Here is a 17112-nt window from a genome sequence, read left to right as displayed (position 1 = left end):
AACCCACTACTCTGGGCGAAAAGAGTTCAATGTGGAGCTCGTGGTTGCTGTTGATGCTTTTGTTCTGTCCCCACTTCCTTTTAGCTTGCGCTTTCTCAATGGGCATGATGTATATAGTAGACAGCTAGTGAGTACCTAATAGCAGTCAGATGGAGCAGTGGGACCAATGATCCTTAAGAATAGTACCAGGCAGAGAAGCAGTTCATAGGGCAAATTATATAATGATAGGCTGAGTATCACAAAGCAGTACCTTCTTTGATGAAAGAATCCTGGATGCAGCTGTTGCTGTCCACATGCCTTACTACCAGTTAATCCTTGGGCCAAGAGGGGAGGCCCAACTCTGTCTCCTCTGTGTGATGACGGGTGTAGAAGGGCCCGCTCTTGGCCCAGGTGCATCCCATTCCACAGGGATTAAAAACATGCTAAAAAGTGCTTAAGGGCACTCATTCTTCTACCCGCTCTCCTTCTGGACTCCACCCTGACAGTACAGTGAAGCATCACACACCATGGGGATCAACGATGTCTAAAAATCCCTCAAGTACACTCCTCCTTCTGTCATCCTCTTTCTGCAGTGTAACCTTGTGGACTCTGCAGTCCCATGACAGAACACCAAAACTTTATGGCACAATGAACATAAGGTTAACACTTAACTTTAAATTCCACTCATTTAAAAAGTACTTTGTTCCTCCAGTTTCCATAATATGTATGACTGCAAAAGTGGCACAGCTTCATAGAATGGGAGACCCAATCTATTTACAGGGAAACGTGGGATTGGGCTGAGGCTTGGCCCTAGGAGCTTCTGGTGATTTCAGCTATGTAAACGTTTGGCATTTGAAAAATGCAACAAATGCCATGAAAATATGTTCATGTGAAAGACTCTTTAAAATAAAAAAAATAAAATCTTTAACATGCTGAAACATTTCTTTTGCATACAACTGATTAAATCACTGCATCGAAAGGCATTTTGTAATTTTTTTTTTAGAAGTGACAGTTTTGAAATTTGAACCTAGAAACAATCATGGCCTTCTTTCCACTCCCCAGATTACTGTGCCATTAGTGAACCGATAGGTAAGTGAGTTGTCATATGCAACCTAAATGTGGCCTTAGCTGTTATTAATATGTGGAGTAACTGTATAGCCCAGGGCTGGTATTGTCTATTACACTGAGGTTCTGTCATGTGTGATAGTGAAGAAAAAGAAAGCACAATAAAATGAATTGCAGTGGTCAGGATCAAACAATTCGTTCAAGAGGGAAAGTCAGGATTGAACCTAGGTATTCTGGTTTCATGTTTAGCATTTCAGCCACTAAATGGGTGTCTCTTTCATCCTGTTAAGCAGGTGTAGTGCTTCATAGAGTAAGATGTTGTGAGGCCTATGCTATACTAAAAAAACTGCATTATGGAGTATGGTAGTGTGAAGAAGGCCACACCCCTATAAGTGCGCATAGCAATCAAGATTTCAGTTTGCATATGGATAACATTTCCTTGCGTGCAAAAAATATTTTCTGAAACTACCCCATTTTTATGGTTTGATTTGACAGCGCAGTTATCACCAGGCAAATATGTGAGCATCACTAGAGAGGCTTTGGCACCGCCTACATGTTGGGAGTCAGGAGTACATGTTTTGATAGGGCAGAGGTTGTATGCTTCCACAAAAAAGTGCTTGCCCTTTACAAAGCTGGGATTATTTTGTTTATTTATACAGCTGCCTGAGCTTGAGCTTTCAGGGGCACAGATAAAGTAGTATAATGATATTAAAGTGTCTTAGATAACTAGATGAGTTGTGGTGTTTTTCTCTCGCAGCATCACAGATGGGAGGAGGACAGTCCTTAACCTACATGGATGTTTAGGTTTGGTTTAACAGTGCAACTTTCACCTAACCTTTTAACTTACACCAATATTATTGTACAGTTCTTTACTTCAACACAAATATATCTATTCCAATGCTATTAACAAATAATGCTGCACATTACCCCGCAGCATCTCTTTAAGGCCAGCCCTAATGGCATTGTCAAAGCGTGCTCTGTAAGGTAATGGTCTTCTTTAGAAGGAATCACAAAATCACAACAACTTTACTGAAGTGCTGATGCTAGTGTAAAATTGAGATTGATCGGATGGACACCAGTGCCTCTAGAGCAGTGGATCCCAACCCGTGGTCTGGCGACCCCTAGGGGGTCCGCAAAGCCTCTTCAGGGGGTCCGCGACTGCTCAGAAAATGAAATAATAACAGATTAGGTTCCCAGCTTTCAGTAATTACTCAGTGGGGGGGTCCCCAGATTCTAATAATGACTCAGTGGGGGTCCCTGGGTTCCAGTAATGATGAAGTGGGGGTCCACAGAAATCAAAAAGGTTGAGAACCACTGCTCTAGAGCAGTATTGAAAGTACTTTTAAAAAGGAAACTTGTGTACGTTTATTTTAATGTTTTTTTCAGAATGATTTGCATGTCTTGCAAACATGTCAACTTCTTGACTCAAAAATGCAGGTGAAGGGCAGAAATTAATGTGAATAAAGAAAGAACACTGCTTTTGGAGGGTGAGATATATTTGAAATGTGGGCGACCCTATTAAAGTCTATGGAGATATTTTGTTTGTCAGGTGGGTGAATAGGAATGAAAAGAGCCAAATGTGAGTAAGTTGACAGTTATGGTCTTGGAATGAAAATGCTGGTGCTGGTACTGTAATGGTGGCACTCCTAAATAACTGCCTTGTTTTCAAGACAAAATAGTCTATTTTCTAGCACTTTACAGGGATTTTTTTCTCTATTCTGTCACATTTCTATGTGTATTTTTGCAGATTTTACTTGGGGGGGGGGGGTGGTGAACTCTGCTCCCCTCGCACAGTTTTACCCACTCCATGCTCCACTTAGAGCGGGGAGTTCTGAAGAGCTCTGCATAGCAGAGCATAGTTTTTTCCTTGCTCGCCAATGTTAAGTTGGTGAGCGAGGAAAATCATACACTAGACCACCTTCTGCCAAGGTTTCTCAACGCAGGTGGTCACGGATGGTTATTACCGTTCATGTTGAGAAACCTTTTGTTCACGTTGAGAAAGCTGCTGCTCCAGTAATAAATCTACTTGAAAGACAGAAAAAAAGCAGCGCCCTCTTGCACTGCATGTGGTGCCATTCGTAAAGAGTTTACAGCAGGGGAAAAACACCTGGTGCTAAAAATCTCCACGAATGACGCTGCCTAACACATCGCGGAACTCTGCGGAACACAGCAGAGTTTTTTGGTCACTTTGTGGAGTTACGCTATGAAGAACTATGCAAATTTCACCCAGACCTAGATGTTACCAATTGAAGCAGTAAGATGTGATCATGCTGGGTCTGTGGTTTCTCCTGGAACAGTGTGAGTTGCTTTCCTTTAGTAATGCACAATGATTTTTTAATAATCAAAAGGAGCTCTCATTACAGACAAGATTGGAGACCCCTGTTGTAGATCTTTTTTGTGTGACATACACTCATGATCTGTACTCAAGGTGAATATTTTAGGACGGCACCAATTTGTGGGTGAGTGAGACTATACGGGTTGTATGCTATGACTGATAATGAAGTGACCACAGCTCTAGGTCACTACACAGATCCTGATGCTTACTCTTAACTACTTGCACCTTCCATCAAAGAGGGCAAGATTTCTCTTACTCTGGCCTCTGCTCCTGAAAGTACCCTCCCGACCTCTACTGCTGTCCACCTCGGAACTGCCATAGGATGGGGATTCATTCATCTTTACGCACCATTAAGGTTGGAATATATACCCAGCAATTTATATGTGAATGTTGGCCCAGTACTTCCTAATACGTCAGGAATGAATGTGTGCAGAGCGAACGTCATACCTTTACACTGTGTACAATTCGTTCCCTTTGGTCAACCAGTCTATTGTAGAATGCTTAATCCTATGGCACACCCTGTGTTTGCACACTGCTTCGTGACGTTAAAGACCTAAGCACATTGATGCAACTTTCTGTGAGTTTGTGTACAGATGTGAGGTTCGAATTATGGAATTTATTAAATACTTTGGTGCGTGTCTTGCTGCCAGAACCTTAAAGTTTTCCGTTATCAGAGTGATTTGGCCATGCAGATACTGGGAGAATGTTTCAGACAGTGGCATGCATGCAGTGCATGGTTGATGCATTCTCTGGTGCTACCGCCAGCATTTTAGAAAATGGAGTCCTTGGACCAAAGTTACTGAATGTCCGTTGTGTATTCCCCCTATACCTGCATAGGCACATTTTTTAGGTAGATACCAGGAGAAAGTTACCTTTAAATATAGCATGCGATAATTGTCCTTAATTGGTGACAGAGGTTCCCTCAGTTACTAATGAAAAATGAAAAGATTTGCAACAAAAATGAATAGATTTGTAAATTAGAATCCAGTGATAAAGCTCCCCCCCAGGATGAAAGTGTGACACATTTACAAGCTATGGCCTCGATTTAAGGACGGTTTACACAAATCCCCCCCCCAAAACGTTTTCTTTTTAATTTATTTTTGCGTTTTTATATAACGCAAAGTTTGTCCTGAGACTTCGGAATGCTTTACATGAGCACTTGATTACATTAAACAAGGTTAGCTGTCTTTTTTGTTAGATACAGGGAGATTAGGTTGTCGTACTTTCTCTTGCTCTAGGCAAGACTGCTGGTTTAAGGATGACAGTACTTATGTTTGTTGGTGACTATGCCAATCCTACAACTAGTGGCAACTGTCGTTCCAACCCTCCCGGCTCACAAGCAGCACTTCACCAAAAACCCAAACGGTAAAACGTGATTTGTGGCAGCCTTTACGCATGGACTTGAGTGTGACATCTCAGGAAGTGTCATGGTTAAACTGAGATTACCCCTTTTTCACAGGAACAACATGTCTCAATCAAACAAAGGCAATGAAAGAGATGTAGTGAGGTTTCAATAGGTTTTATTTAACAAAACTGCAATGGCACTGATAACGTAAAACTAAAACATTGGCCTAATTATAAACAAGGCAGCCATCTTAAAAGATATAACTAAATAAAAGTGCTAAAACAGAGCAAGCTAAGTAGGGTAAAAGTCACTAGGTGACGGGGGCACGAGTCTGCAAGCCAAAGGCTAACCTTACTCCTGTTTCCCATTAAAACAAACTAGGATTCGCTTCAAAGTAATTTGCCCAGAATCACAGGATCTTGAGTTGACGTTGTGATTCGAACCTGGTTCCCCACTTCCAGGATGAGCTGCTCAGGTGGTGGGGCCATATCTCCTTGTCTCTCCAACATCCTTGACATGTGCACCAACTCTTCAGTGATTGTGTTCGATCTGGGGAATAAGAGCACCTCCAGAGTCTGATCATCTCTAACCAACGTGAATACCGATTGTCATCTTCAGTCGTTCTCCGCTCTCTGACATGGCTGAAAAATTCATCATTGCCTCGAATATGTGCTATCCCTTCTTAGCCTTCAAGTTTGCAAATCAGCAGTCCAATACATTCAGTTTTTAGAGTCATTTTTTCCTCTTTGTGGTTCAGTTTATGTTCTGTCTTTCACTTAAGCAATGCTGTGAAAGTGTCCTTTCTGGATGACCCATTTCGATACCACTGCCCTTCAGGTTATACAGTTTAGAAATCCGTGGCATTATCACATTCACCGCAGGCCCAGTTAGTTGTTCCATGTTTTCTTCCCCTTCTTCAATCCACATGAAAGTATGATTGTGTGAAGTTGTGAAAACGAGCTACCCATAACTTTTTATTTTTTTAAATACACTTCTCTAGGTTATTTGGTGTAATGATGGTGAAGTAAAACAATTAGATGTGCAAAAATTAACAGCTTTAATGTCACTGCCCAGGAACAGGGAAACATTCCCTCTGCTGTCCAAGGCTACAGTCAGAGGTGGGTAAAGTACCAGTTCTCAGGAGGAGACACTACAATTCAAGGCAAATGAAAGTCACACACTCAAGCTAAACCTCAATGGCGAGGCCTAGCTAGGCTGAAACTTGCCTAGGGTTGCTTGTGTTCCCATCCAGAGGAAACCTTGCCTGGCATTTCAGGCTTGACTGTTGCTACTGGAACAAGGGCCAAGGCTAATTTGAGACTGATTTGCATGTAACTGGTCTCTGTCTAGAGTGGCATCATGGGTGAAAAGAATGAACTGGAATGCAACCCAGACCGATTGGCATTAGGAGAGATTAATTCAAGCATTCCTTCCATTACCTTGTTTGTTGCATGAGACATCCCTAAGTGTGACTTTTATGCCCAGACATAGGCACCATGCTCATAATGCCAAAGGAATCGCGACATACCTTGCTGATATGGCCTAATTTAGTCAAAACTAGTTTGGGATTGCTTGTGATTCCAGTGGAGGAGTCCTGGCCTGGCGCTTGGGCTGGACTGGTTCTGTTGGAACACAACTAAGGTTGATTTGCATATTTTGGTCTCTGTCGAGAGTGGCATGGTGGGCAAAAAATGATGGACTGGAATGTGGCATGTGCAGTGACAAGTAGTTGAGATTAAGTCAAGCGTTCCTTCCATGAGCTTTTTTGCTCCAAACGGATATGTGACAGGCCTGATGAGGTATATTTTGCCTTCCTCTACTCCCCCTTAAAATCACCCTTTCCTTAATTTTAAAATCACATTTTTCTCTAATCTAGTAGAAAAATGTCAAAGTTTTAATTTCCAGCCACAATATCTGGTAAGGAAATTAGATTGTGGAGTATGGTGCTGCCAGGCTTGCTCTGTCTTTGTGGAAGAGAGCACATCACCCCACACCCGTGTAATTTGCACTGGCTTCCCTTGAACAAGCGGATTTTATTCAAGACCTCTCTGTTAACGAATAGAACTCTTTATAAATTGGGCCTGCTTTACTTATCCTCCAGGATCTCCTACTATAACCCTGTGAGAGCCTTACGTTCCCGCTAACAATCATCAGCCACAATTCCAAGGGTTCGTCTTGCTAAATCCAATGGGCTTTTCCTTTTCCATTTTGGGGCCAGTGGGCTTGGAACTATCATTTTCTAGATCTGCACCAGACAGACAATGAAGGATTATTTAGGAAAAAGCTGAAGACATGGCTCTTTTTTCAGTAGCCAGCTTCCATTCTCTCTTTTGTGTGCTTCACCGTAAAGCGCGGGGACACTCTTGAGTACCTGTGCACTCAATGAAATCCCTTCACATAAACATTAAAAACAATTTTATAATATTTAAAGACCACAGTGTGATAACACTCCACTGCAGTGTATAAATGAATGACTGCTCAGAGTAGTGTACTCCCTCTCCTCTTCCAACTCCTCTTCTTATCCTGTAGGCATCTATATTAAGGGGGGGTGCATGGTTTGGTGATAACTTGCTTTCCCACAGCCTCAGCAGGCGCCTCTCTTCTGGAGGAAGAATCAATAGCACACGGGTCTGTAGATGTTGATCAATGGTTCGTTTGTGGGGCACTTAGGTAAAATACATTAAGAAATTCTTTTAAGAGAATTTCCGAACAAAATGTTTATTCGGACAGATAATTACACGTTGTAGTTCTCAGTATGCGTTGAGCATTCTAGTGCCATTTCTGTCATTACACACTCACCCTGTGTACCAGGAAGTGATAAATACATGAACGAAAGATTGTCTCCAATTTACTTGCAGAAAAACTTAAGAGGGACAAATAGCAAACATACAAAAAAGGTTGATAAATCTTCGGCATTTACTTCTTTTTACTCCTGTAAATATGTTTGCATATAGCGCTTAATTTTGGTGCTCAGCCTGTTTCTGATCACGCCCGGGTGTTGCAAAACTGAACATTCACACTGTGATGAAGTGCCTTAAGTGTGTGCATGTAAGATCATAGACTTTTATGCATGATGAGTATATATATCTAGGCTTGATGCTGGTGCAAAAAGTCCTAGAGAGATGCACATGGACATCTGCACAAATGGTAGATTTTCAGAGATGCATATTATCCAGAATGAGTACTTCAGTGGATTGTCTGCTGGAGTGAGTGTGGTGGAAGTGCGCTAACGCACTTTTATTTCTTTTCATTTCCACTGTATTCCAATGGGAACTCTCTTCCCGCCCAACCTGTGAAAGAAGTGGCTGTACCCAGTGCTCAGATTGTGCCTGTTTGTAGGTGGAGGGCACCGGCACTCATTTTTAGAAGCCAGGACATAGTTTTCATCCTCTCACTTTGACAATGAACAAAAGAGAGAAAGGAAGAAAAGAGAGATAGAAGGAGGAAGAGAAATATGGTAAAACAGTGGCAAAGGACGTAAGCAGGGAAGAAAAAGAACCTGCAAGAGTTGGAAAAGGGAGACAGAAGGAGGACGAGAAAGATAGCAAAAGAGTGATAAAGGTCGTAAGTGTAGCACCCTCCCCAGCCCGGGACTATGCAGATGAACATGCCACACATGGAGCTCTATAACAGATGTCTTTAATCCCTCAGCATACCATCACACACTGCACTCGAATAACGTCAACCCGTTAATAATCACACCTTAACACCTCCCAGCAGGTCACATAACTCACCTGTTGAGTCTGCCTAGAACCGCAAGGGTCCTAGCATACTAAGGGGGTTATTACAACTTTGGAGGAGGTATTAATCCGTCCCAAAAGTGACGGTAAAGTGACGGATATACCACCAGCCGTATTACGAGTTCCATAGGATATAATGGACTCGTAATACGGCTGGTGGTATATCCGTCACTTTACCGTCACTTTTGGGACGGATTAACACCTCCTCCAAAGTTGTAATAACCCCCATAGTCTCACAACACTACAGCTCCCCCTTTGTTAACTAAAAAGTATAAACATTTGCATTATTTTTCTTCAATAAGTCGTTGAGGCACTCGCACTAGCTGGCCAGATTGAGTGGTATAAGGTGGTTGAGATGCACTCTGGTTGTGCATCACTGGCACAAGTTCTGATGCCGATGATCTGAACTGCTAGGCGGGATCGCATAATTGCAGAGGCTGAGGAATGTTGAGATAGGTGTTTAAAGTGTGATGAGTCCCATGTGATGGACATTCTGGGATGATGCACCATCACCATGTTTCCATAGCACGTCACCAACCTCAGAGGATCGACAGCAAATGCAGTGTCTGTTTTCCGCTTTTGCTTGACCACGACCCAGTCACTCATCAGAGACTGTTTTCTGAGCTTGTCGACACCGATGGGCATAACGTTTTCATTTTGCACTTTCGAGAAGTGTCTGTGACACAAACCTTTTCTGCTGTGGCAGTTTGGTTCCCATGGCTCTCCCACGTTGCAAGGTGGCAGGACTCTCACCAGTTGTGGAGTGAGGAGTTGAACGATAAGCACGGAGGGCGTGACACAGGGTTTGGTTTAACTCAACCCCCTACATCAGTGCTCATTGGATTACTCTTTTGAGAATACCCATGAATCACTGCAAAACAAAATTGGTTTGGAGCCACTGAGGCGTACTCTTTGATGCTTGACATTTAGTCTTACTAGAAATACCCTGCATTATTTACTATTGAATGGCAGACCATTGTCAGATTTGAACATGGCGGGGATAGCCCACCATGCAAAGATGTCATTCAGCTGCTCGATGGTCACACACTCACCTCGTTCCAAGTGCGTAGATGATGCAGGACCGCCAATATCAGCTGGACAACTCAGTGAAACTAGTAACAACTGGCTGGTTCTGAAAACTGCCCCCAGAGGGGAAAGGGGGGTGGAATAAAATAAGAAAAGGTGAACTTTCGTCACTGAGGGTACTGCTCTCCTGTCTCATGCACTGGCTAGCAGGATCGGTACTCCCTGGAACCTGCTATCCTCAATGCAGGTGTGATACACTAAAAACAACAAGAGGCAATGTTACTCATAGTTTCCCAACTCATAATGATCTATCAATTGTTCACACTATATGGTCACTTTCAGACTTCATCATGAATATTGCATGAGAGAGCGCAGAAACCATTTCGAGAATAAACTGGAGATTTTCTGGCATACTGGGACATACAGGGCTCAGAATCAAATACAACTTTAAGCTCTAGAGGTTTCTCCCAAAATACTAGATACAACTTGTCAAGAAAGACAGTGGCAAACTTTAAGTTCAGGTACAATAGAGTTCATAGCACTGCACTGAGAGTCCATAGCCTTGGCCTCATGGGGGTTAATACTCAATGTCTGAAAACTTGCTCACGTCTTCATAGGAATCTATCTTTGAATTATACGCATTCGCTAACCCATGGATTAGTGTGCACTAACCTGAGAGGAAAATACTTAGCCTTGTGTAGTACTCTATCTGGCACTCGAAGACAACAGGAGACTCAGTGCAAGAAGCTCAAGAGGAGGTGGAATCGTAGCTCATGAAGGAAGACACTAGAAGTGTTGCAGAAGCCAGGATCATAAGGAAGGCTTGGCAGACTAGAGCGCTGGGAATTCTGAGTGATTCCGGAAGTGAGTGCAGGGACGAAGCTTGAGTAGGACCGGAACAAGGCCAAGTGCCGATGCAGGTTCAGAGGGGGCATTTATACTGGAATAAAAGAGTATTCTAGAAGGCATGTGTCTCATGTGGAAGCGTAGAATATTACAATCAACCTTGGAGAAATAATGTGTTACATACAAGGGATATGTGGCCTTGCAGGTGGCAGATGCAAACAGTAATTGGTAACAACTAAGAAATATAATGGAATCCCAAGTGCACTATGGTACAGTTCAATGGTTCGCAACAGAAGCACAACTTATTGTAAAAAGACACATAATAATCTGCAGGTGCAGACTAAACTTGCTTAGCAACAGAACAGGAGGATCAATGGTTCAGGTTTCCTATGAGAGGTATCATGAAGTGCTCAAGACAGAAATGTGCCACTAGGGAAGGATGACTTGGAGTTCTCAGGACAGGGAGGCGCCACAAGGGAAGGGTGACATGAGCCTGACTAGTAAAACCCACAGCACATAGGAAACAAGATGCAGTCATGACATCAATGACTTTGTCATGCATTGATGATGATAGCTCCTCTAATAAAGGAAACCATGAATATTCATTAAGGAGAGGATGTCCAAAAGAAATCAACCAACTCTTTCCCAAACCTGTTTAGGGAGGCTAGACATCGTCAATGGATGCTGTGCCACTTTGACGGAAAGGCAGTTGCAAAGATGGCGCTCTTTTAGTTCCCTCGCAACTCGCTCGCTTAGGCGTGGGAACCACACTCAGTCTCCCACAGCTCTTTTGGTGACTACAATGCCACGATGTCCTTCGTGGGCTAGTTCAATGAATTTGTCTTAGGCTGTAAGGTATGAAGATTCTCGAGACTCTCAATATAGCACCTTCCCTGGTCACAGGCAGTTCATCCTGTACATTTTAGAATTTTTGAAATTCCTCATAGGTAGCAAAATGTCAAGTGCTCCTCTTCCACAATTGGGTTGAAATTATATCTTTGTGGCAGCAAGAATCTGTTCAATGGATAGGGTTCCTGGTGTGCTGGATGTCACAATGAAGTTTATTTACTCCCTAGCCGTTTTGGATGTCGCACTGTGACAATGTACTTGTACTTGTGAAAAGTAATCAGCAGGGTTCTGATCTTTACCATGCTTATGCACAGTTGCATAGTCGTACTCTTGCAGTCACACCCCCCACCTCTCAATGCGAGGGAGAAATCTTGGCTTTCGAGTATCCAGAAATAATGACCCCTGAGGAGTTTCATGACCAAATAGAGGTACGAGGCCGAAGGCCAAGTTAATTATTGTTAGAAATGGGGTTTTTGGTTGGCAGTCAGGTTTACCCCCGTCCAAGCAAGAACCCTCACTCTAGTCAGGGTAAGTCACACACAATCTAAATTATCCTGTGCCCACCCTCTGGTAGCTTGGCACTGAGCAGTCAGGCTTAACTTAGAAGGCAATGTGTAAAGCATTTGTGCAATAAATCATACAATAACACAATATAGCACCACAAAAATACACCACAGTGTTTAGAAAAATATATGATATTTATCTGGGTATTTGCAGGTCAAAACGATAAAAGATGCAATATGAATTTGTAAAGATATCACTGAAAAGTGATATGAAGTGTCTTAAGTCTTTAAAAAGTAAACAAAGTCTCTTTCAAGCACAAAGTACCTGGTTTAAAGTGGAAAATCTCCGCAAAGGGCCGCAGAGGAGGAGGTACGTGGAAAAATGGTGTGTGCATCGGTTTCGCCCCTTCACACACGGACTTGCGTTGTTACTTTTCACACTGGGAAGTCGTGCGTCATTTTCCAGCACGCGGACAGTCTCCTTCTGTGGTTCACAGGATTACCAGATGTCCCGGGGTCTGTGTGTGGAATGCTAGGCTTGTTTTCCGGCTGCGTATCGTTCCGGTGGGCTGTGCGTGGAATCTTCTCCCTCACGGCAGGCATCACGTCTATTTCCTCTCTGAAGTGGGCGGCGTTGTCCAGGCGAGGCCGTGAGTTGAAGTTCCGGTTGCACCGCAGGCGTCGCATCGAGCGGCGTCTTTCAGGATTGGCGTGCAGTGAATTTTTCACCTCGGAGCAAGCTGTACGTCGAATTGTTCGGCGCACCAGGTGTCCATGTGAAAAAGAGAAGTCTTTTTGGTCCTGAGACTTCAGGGAACGGGAGGCAAGCTCTATCCAAGCCTTGGAGAGCACTTCAGCAGCAAGGCAAGAGTTCAGCAAGGCAGCAGGGCAACAGCAAGGCAGAAGTCCTTTGTAGAAAGCAGTCAGGTGAGTCCTTTAGGCAGCCAGGCAGTTCTTCTTGGCAGGATGCAGGTTCTGGTTCAGGTTTCTTCTCCAGCAAGTGTCTGAGGTGGTAGGGCAGAGGCCCTGTTTTATACCCAAATGTGCCTTTGAAGTGGGGGAGACTTCAAAGAGTGGCTAAGAAGTGCACCAGGTCCCCTTTCAGTTCAATCCTGTCTGCCAGGGTCCCAGTAGGGGGTGTGGCAGTCCTTTGTGTGAGGGCAGGCCCTCCACCCTCCCAGCCCAGGAAGACCCATTCAAAATGCAGATGTATGCAAGTGAGGCTGGGTACCCTGTGTTTGGGGTGTGTCTGAGTGAATGCACAAGGAGCTGTCAATTAAACCTAGCCAGACGTGGATTGAAAAGCACAGAAAGATTTAAGTGCAGAGAAATGCTCACTTTCTAAAAGTGGCATTTCTAAAATTGTAATATTAAATCCAACTTCACCAGTCAGCAGGATTTTGTATTACTATTCTGGCCATACTAAATATGAACTTCCTACTCCTTTGAGATCAGCAGCTACCACTTCAACAATGTATGTGGGTAGCCCCAATGTTAGCCTATGAAGGGAGCAGGCCTCACAATAGTGTAAAAACGAATTTAGGAGTTTTACACTACCAGGACATATAAACTACACAGGTACATGTCCTGCCTTTTACCCACACAGCACCCTGCTCTAGGGGTTACCTAGGGCACACATTAGGGGTGACATATATGTAGAAAAATTTGAGTTTTTGGCTTGGCAACCACTTTCAATTCGAGGTGGCAGTGAAACTGCATACACAGGCCTTGCAATGGCAGGCCTGAGACAAGGTGAAGGGGCTACTTTAAGTGGGTGGCACAACCAGTGCTGCAGGCCCACTAGTAGCATTTAATCTACAGGCCCTAGGCACATATAGTGCACTCTACTAGGGTCTTACAAGTAAATCAAATAGCCAATCATGGACAAACCAATCAACAGTACAATTTACACAGAGAGCATATGCACTTTGGCACTGGTTAGCAGTGGTAAAGTGCCCAGAGTTCAAAAGCCAACAACAACAGGTCAGAAAAAATAGGAGGAAGGAGGCAAAAAGTTTGGGGATGACCCTGTCAAAAAGGCCAGGTCCAACATTATAAAGTTACGGAACTTCGAGGTCACTTGCAATAATCTTATTATGTACAGCTGGTGGTAATTTTTCTTTATAGTACCAGTTCATATCATCAACTTTCCCACAAACCACTTAAAAGCAGTGGTGTATGGGATGTGTGTATGTTGTGTTGTCCCTGTCATGTTTTATGTTATGTTTCATATTATTTTAATATCCATGGTACTGAGTAGGCTAGATGGGCGGAATGTGGTCTATTTTTTAAACTTTGTGGCAGGCTAGTGCAATCAAAAGCACATGTGTAATGCAGGGCTACTTGCAACTTGGACTAGACCAGAACAATTTGTAGTTGAACTCTGACACCATGTCAACATGTTATTGACTCAATTAGGTCAACCTTCATCCAAGAGGCACCACATAGTCCTTACATTTTCCTACCCCATTGTGTAAAACTGAGAGGGAGGTGGTTCACAGCCCAATTTATTGACTGTTGAACTAGCGACTCAAGAGATAAACATAAATTCTACATCTGACCAAATACTTTGATACTGGAAAATCCTTTATCTTTGTGTCTCATTTCTCTCATCTGTCAATGTAAAGAGTGCCTATAGATGTGTGCAACACCTGTATTTAGTATCATTAAAAAGACACTGTACATTTGCATTAACTGGTCTGTCTGGTTCAGCCTTGTGGTATTGCTTGCACGGTTTGTCTTTCCTGGTGTTTTGTTGCCTTGCGTTGTGGAGTTCCATGTGATTCACATTGGTGTGCACCTGTGATATCCAAGTGTATTTATCATGGACGCTGCGTGGTCAAGGTCATCATCCAAATGTGAGTTGTTTTACCACAGCTGAGGCCTGCAGCACAACCGAAGATGGAGACGAGCCTCTTCACTGTCCCACTGGGTACGAATGTCACATCATAAACCCCGGCAACCCAGCGGAAGGAATCCCCAATAGAGGCCAGTGCATCAAACAACGTGGAAACTCAGGTTAGTGAACCTCTTTATGCCAAGCTGAAGTGGGTCCATTGCCGAGTAGAGACATTGGCCCATCCTCCAGTTTATACTGTTTTTAAGTCCATACTAAAACTTCCATGATTTCGTACTTTCGAAGCTCCTTCAAAAAAAGTCTTTGTATGCCCCATTCCTTATTCATTTAGAAGGACCTAAAGGGTGAACAATTTATGTTTGATACTAGGGCACCAGGATGTCAACCATGCACTTCTCCTTTTTCATAGTGATTATTCATCTTATGCCAAGGCGTCCAATCTTACACATTGAAGTACACATGATAACCATTGCACATTGATACAAGGTTACATAGAGTACAACAACTTTGTGGTCAAAGTTAAGGAATTACTAAGTTTTCAGCTGCTTTTGGTTACTTACTCATCATATCTAGGGCCTTAAGTACTCACGCCCGTTCTCATCTGGGTGTCCCGATACCCAATGGTGTCAGAAGAAAAGTGGATGCTGTTGACTTCACCAACCTCAAATTTATAGAACCGTAGAGTAATGGAAGAAAATCATGTGCAACTAGTACTACGCCCCTCACCTTACGCTACTATTCCAGATCTCTCAAGTCCAAAAGTAACCATTGGAAAGGCAGATGCTTCAGATTTTTGCCTCCTACTTCCTACTCCACCTCCATCTCTGTCCTTGGCTGTGAAGGAAAGGTTATTGATATGGTCACCACTGGCTCATCCCCTTGTAACTCAAGGACTCCGTGGAAGCAGAGGGAAGGTTGTAAACCTTTTGTGTCTTCTACAACCTCCTTGAGTTCCCTGCAGACTGGAGAAAGCTAAAGGAAAGGTGCCATGGATCTTTAAGACTCAAAATGAGGAACTGTTTGTGCTGTTGATGCTCGAGTGTTCCCCCTCTCCAAATATCCAGGATTAGAGACCTGAGGAATAGTGAAAACTGACACTTGTGGCACTAACTTCCCTTCGCCTCCTTTGGTCTCTAAGATTCGATGGGACTGACAAACTCTGCCAGCACAATCCTCCCTCACATCTCCAAGATCTCTAAAAATGTTAAAAAAGACAGCATAGTAGTGTTTTCAACACAATCTCCCCCAGACTGCAGCACTTCATGTTGTTATTTAGGACTTAAAAGATTGTGGAGATCAGTAGCTTTGTTCAGCAGAAGTATTGGTATTACTGATGATGTGGTGAATACCCAGCTTCCATGACAGGCAGTGTTTTACCTGGAGAGGGTGAGAATTTCTGCTTGTGTCACATTCTACCTAAAGTTATGTAATAAACATTGTTTTGGGTCCTTTAAAAAAAAAAAAAAAAAAAAAAATGATCACGCTACTATCAGTCTTATGTATATATGTGATATTTATTTATTGCAACCCAGCCGGAGCAACATGTTTGTAGATGTAGCTGGTTTGTGAACTGTTGCTGCATCATTATGTATTGTTCTTTAAAGAGGTGACACTTCATTGCTTAAACCACAAGAAGGGCAAAGATCTTCATTCATGTTTGTTCCATGGAGGCTTCCTGGATGTGAGGAGGAGCCCTGACCGGGCACAGCTATGATCGTGCTTATCTTTTTTATAGGCAGAAGTCACAGGACCAAAGAGTGGCAGGATGCACTGGATAGTAGATCTGCCTTGATTTTCTCCTCAACCCTTGTACTCCAGAGGCATATTTTGTAATGAGCACACTGTCCCTTTTTGTACCACAGCGTACCTTCAAGAGGGTGCGCTGGGTGCTAATAGGGACAGCGCCCCTTATTACAATCAGTGCGCTGCCCTCAGCGCCTCCGCTGGCTCACTCCTGCCCTGAGGGTGGCTCATTCAGTGGGCCGCCTGCAATTTAAAGAGGTGACAGAGATCCCCTTGCTGGTATGCGCACTTAGTGGCTGTACCTGCCTTTTGGGTTGTGTTTTGGAGGTCAGTGGGACCCCTTTTGTATCCCAGAGGGCTGCCCTAGGGGTGCAGTGACAGTGCAGCACCTTTTTGTGGCAGACTGTCAGTGTGCCTCCTAAGGGCCTGTTTGCCCCTGTGACCGCTTCCGTAATAGGGTGCAAGCACAGAGGCAAATTGAGACGCTGACTTATGTGGGGCTACAACCCCATGATAATGAATGAATGCCCCCTGATGATAGCACTGATGCTGTATGTGCACGGACGCTACCTGTATTACAGACAAAAGTGCACAAGCATCTGCACCTTCTTCTGTAATACTACAGTGCCCATGGGCACAGACCACTGACACACGGCTGCTTGTAATAAGACCCCTGGGTTGTGAGACATTACAGGGAGGGATGATTGGGATTGACTACACACAACTCGATGTTGCCTACATAGAGTTCTGAGTATATCTGATATATATTTGTTTATTCCCAGTGTCCGGATAACACAATCAGTGACACCCTAACCCTGAAGATT

General features: G+C 43.5%; 1 protein-coding gene across 1 annotated transcript in view; it reads left to right on the top strand.

Moving 5' to 3' along the window:
* Positions 1–17112, top strand: part of WFDC1 (WAP four-disulfide core domain 1) — a 229139-nt gene that overhangs the window by 156132 nt on the left and 55895 nt on the right. Inside the window, exon 4 of the mRNA XM_069217183.1 lies at positions 14566–14706. Within this exon, the coding sequence (XP_069073284.1) occupies positions 14566–14706 (141 nt within the window). The remainder of the gene's footprint in view (positions 1–14565; positions 14707–17112) is intronic.

This window comes from Pleurodeles waltl, chromosome 12 (assembly GCF_031143425.1).
Source record: "Pleurodeles waltl isolate 20211129_DDA chromosome 12, aPleWal1.hap1.20221129, whole genome shotgun sequence".
NCBI lineage: Eukaryota > Metazoa > Chordata > Amphibia > Caudata > Salamandridae > Pleurodeles > Pleurodeles waltl.
The sequence above is the reverse complement of the archived record's forward strand: the minus strand, read 5'-3'. Positions and strand labels throughout refer to the sequence as shown.